The following is a 4,502-nucleotide window of genomic DNA, read 5'->3' on the forward strand; positions in this document are numbered from 1 at the left end:
TTTCTTTTCTGCACCCTTGAAGAAGGTGAGGGGGGCATAAAAATGTGCAGAAGTGTTTTTCTTTCCTTCTTGATCTCTAATGTTCCAATCAAGAACTTATAGTTTAACATGAAATTAGATTCTGTGTGAACAAACCCCAGTCTTCTGAAAACTGAGGCTTGATATATGTTCTTCACAAGCCTTAGACTTTTACTCCACCACTGAGGGTTATATTCTTCTCGAAAGCTTTTCTACACATGGATTTCTCTACCAAAGTTATTCCTAGTGCAGATATGAAAATACTTCGGGCTTATATCATGTTAAAATTAGGACTTCATATCTTTCCAATGCTAGGCTGTTTTATGTATTTAAATAACATTCATTAAGTAATTTGTGTATGAGAATATTACTTCTTTGTTATAGTATTAATGTCTCATTGGTACCTCCTTTAAAAAACACTTCACTTGTATTACTTCAAGTAAGCTCACCCAACTGTGATTCATGGGACAATAGAATTGATTTGGCACCTGGAACTTCAAGTGTGATGAATATTGGCCATTAAGGAAGGCTTTTAAAAAGCACAATTCATATAACTATATTTCCATCTAAACTCTTACTGTCTAGCTTGTTGGTAAATTATTTGGTCTCAGAGTAACAGCCTCTTGAGTAATGATTCATGTAATTAATGATACTACTGCTTGGTAAATTTGATTAATTGGCAATACTGGCATCTGTTAGTCTATAGTTTAAAGTAAACTATTAATCACAAATTAAATACCTTGCATCTCCTTACAATAGTATGCAGTCCATGAAGTCAGACAACATTCAACATTCTCTCTACCCACACCATCTTCTTTATTTCCCAGTACAAGTGTCTAGACATGAATAATTAAGAATGAGGTAACAGCTGCTATGCAAAGGGTGATTTGGGGGGGAAAAAATCCCCTCTCACTGTGATGATAACATCTAACCTGTTTAGAAATAGTACCTGACAGACTGCCATCCTCTCGGGTCTGATTTCTGTGCAGATTTTGACCAAGGTTTTGATCATATCAGCTGACTTAGATCTGTGAATCAACTCTGGAAAAATGGCACCCGCTGACATTCATCAGCACTTGCTGAACATTTCTGGAGACAGTAGATGTGAGCAGAAGGAGGCAGTGGGTGGTGTATATGAGCAGTGAAGACAGTGGCTCACCTTTGCTGGTGCAGATGTCTACAAGGATGGTGTGCAGGCTGTTGTTTGTGTCTGATGAAAATACATAGCTAATAAGGGTCACTGTGTTGAAAATCAGAGTTTTGTACCTGAGCATTTGCTCTATCAAACAGTGTTGTTTTGCTCTTTGTGTCTGTTGTACATGGAAATAAATCAGAGGTGTATAGCAACAGGATGAGGGGAAGTGGTTTTAAACTGGAAGAGTGTAGATTTAGACTAGATATTAAGAAGAAATTCTTTACTGTAAGAGTATTGAGACACTGGAATAAGTTGCCCAGTGAGGTTGAGGATGCACTTTCCCTGGAGATGTTCAGGGCTACACTGGATGGGACTTTGAGCAACCTGCTCTAGTGGGAGGTGTCCCTGTCTATAACGGGGTTGGAACTGGGTGATCTTAAAGGTCCCTTCCAACCTAAACCATTCTATTATTCTTTCAGAGCAAGCCAGTGTACTTTGCCTTATGTAGTCTTTCCTGTACGTCTTAAGGTAAACTCATTTATTATGACAGCTGTACTGAAATTGTCTCTGTATCTCCAGAGCTAAAGAAAGTTGCCATCATGTGCCAAATCTTGAAGCAGGGAAGGCACAGCTAACTGCATTCATTACCTGTCCAGCTGAATTTGGGAAGATGTACTGCATTTATCACCACTACTAGCTGAAAAAAGATCTGGTCAGTGAAATTTAAAGTACTTCTGTTTTATAGACTTTTATAGTGTAAGCACTGGCTTGAAATCTTAGAATCCTGGAGCCCTTGTCCTGGGCAGGATTGTCATCCACCAGCTCAGACTGCCCAGAGCCCCATGCAGCCTTGCTTTGAACACCTCCAGGGGTTGAGTACTTACAGCTTCTCGGGGCAGCCTGTGCCAGGGCCTCACTGCCCTCTGAGTAAAGAATTTACACCTAATATCTTGCCTAACTCTCCCCTCCTTCAGTTTTAAACCATTCCTTGTTGTCCTATCACTGTCAGACCATGTAAAAAATTAGTATCCCTCCTGTTTATAAGATCCCTTCAAATTCAGATCCTAAAAGGCCACAGTGAGGTCTTCCTGGAGCCTTGTCATCTCAAGGCTGAACAACCCCCGTTACCTCAGCCTTTCTTGTACAAGAGGTGCCCTGAGGAACTCCATCCATTAGCAGCGTTCACTAGTTGTGTCGTCTGGCCCCACAGATCTTACATGTTCTGTTTTTGCTGCTTTTCTTTCAAAATACAGCTTTAGAACTTTACTATTTTCAGTAGTTGTAGATAGTCTTTTTACTCTGTCGCAACCCTGTATTGTGGACCTAAATAAGGAGCTTGTATCCTTCAGGTAGACTTAGTAGTAGGAGTCCTACAATTACCTACAATGTAAATGCATCCCTAAAGCTAATGCCCCATAAATACTGTACTTAATGTAATCTCTGGAATTAAATTCATAGCACTGTTTCACATTTGTTTCTCTGCTCTATGAGCAGTGTGGGAGAAGAGGGGGGGAAGAGGGAAAGTAGTGTTCTTAGGCTTTGTTTGGCTGTGTTGCAGCACTTCTAAATCTTCTGTCAACACTGGCATGATGTTGCGTTCATTAAAAATGCACGACCTTTTTAAAGATCCATCTGTTATATAAATATAAATAATGCAGCCCTATATTTTTATGGTATGCTAATCCTGTGTAGCCATGGTCTAATTATCAAATGATTTCATGCTACCCTGGTGGCGGGCAACGTCCAGACCACTGAACACTTGCTATGGATCTCTTACTAAATCCCTCTTGCACAGTTTCATTCATAAATTTACCACGGCTTTTAAAACAAAATAGTTTGATGCTTATACAGCAATATCAAATAAGAGCAGTATGTTTCCAGAACGCAACAACATTTTTCAGATACTCTGCTTCATGCATGACTGAATAATTGATGGTAAACTCAGTTATTGCTTTCTTCTACCTTAAGTGGAAGCCATACTCTGTGGCAGATAATGCATGCTGTTGTGTTCAAAGGTGAGATAGAGGCCTTGTGCGCAACTTGGCCATACCAAGCTGTGAAGCTTGAACGTTTGACTGACTATGTCAAGCTTCATTTTGGTGACGGTTGTCCCAAGTCAGATGCAACACTCCTGATCAGCATTTTTTTTTTTCTTGCTCTGTTTTAACTGTCTTGGAACTAGTGTAGATGTGCCAGGTCCTAGGATGCCTGTGGTTCTTGCCTCCTCTGGTATTCCTTTAACACTGCCCTCTATCAGGCAAGGGAGACAGTCAAAACTCAAAGAAAATGCCATTTTTGTTAGTTAAGTCATTGCTTTATCTTTGAAAAAACTTAGAACATCACTTGATGGAAATGTTTGGTGAAACTGCATGTTGTTTTTTTCTATAAGGCAATTATTTTTTTCTTTTTTTACTATTGACTTTAGTGCAAAGATCTGCTCCCAAGTAACCATGAAATCAAGCTCAGTAACAACAGAGCAATTAAGAAACCCTGAGTGTTTCTGCCCTTGTATTGAGTGCTGGTATTGGGAAGCTAGCGTGCAGTACACACAGGCTTTGATGTTGTGACATGGAAAAGCCCCTGGCTCCTGGAGGACATGGGTGCACCGCTGGCAGCAGGGAGCATCACATGCAGGTAGCAGGGCTGCTGGCCAGGCACAGAGGGTATGGCCTGGAGATAAAGCCCATGAGCAGACTGGAAGTCTGAATTGATTTCCCCGTCTTTCTGCAGTTTGTCTTTTGCTCAATGAAATGTTTGTTATTTCAAGTACTTGCATACTCTAGTTCAAGATGCCTGGAACAGGCAAAACATATTTTTATTAACCTTTTCTGTTTGCCCAAATAAATCTGCTTCATGTAAATCAGAGCTAGTAGCACCACAAGAATGTTTTCGCCCACATGTTACCAGTATCCTTGATCTCTTCTGAGCATTTAACTGAGTAATTTCCATCTTCTCTGACACCGCTAATTCTGATGTAAGTATTTGTAATAAACTGGAAATTTCATTGAGTTGAATGCTTACTCACAGAAATGTGACTTGCTGGTTGCTCACCAGATCTGTTACCACGCCATTTGGAGCTCAAAGTAGTTAATGTCTGCCACATACTGTTCTGTGTAAGAAAAATCCAGAACCCTTTCAGAAGTTTTTATAGGACATGGAATTCAAGCAAAATCTCTTCTAATTAATTTGGATGAGAGGTGGCTGGAGACCACCTTGGAAATTTTGCTGGTAGTGCCAGTGCTTAGGCCTGCTTAAATAGCAAGTGATGTCCTCAGGTGGCTCGAGTGCCACTGTCAACAAAGGCTGTAAAAAGAGAAGGCAGAACAGATCTTCTTTTTGCTTATATAAA

General features: G+C 40.2%; 1 protein-coding gene across 1 annotated transcript in view; it reads left to right on the forward strand.

Moving 5' to 3' along the window:
- The first annotated feature begins 3,146 nt into the window (after nt 1–3,146).
- The window catches only part of LOC100548900 (otogelin-like), a 36,866-nt gene continuing 35,510 nt past the window's right edge, over nt 3,147–4,502 (forward strand). The window contains exon 1 of the mRNA XM_010711107.2: nt 3,147–3,168. Coding sequence (XP_010709409.1) covers nt 3,147–3,168 — 22 coding nt within the window. The remainder of the gene's footprint in view (nt 3,169–4,502) is intronic.

This window comes from Meleagris gallopavo, chromosome 5 (assembly GCF_000146605.3).
Source record: "Meleagris gallopavo isolate NT-WF06-2002-E0010 breed Aviagen turkey brand Nicholas breeding stock chromosome 5, Turkey_5.1, whole genome shotgun sequence".
Classification (NCBI taxonomy): Eukaryota; Metazoa; Chordata; class Aves; order Galliformes; family Phasianidae; genus Meleagris; species Meleagris gallopavo.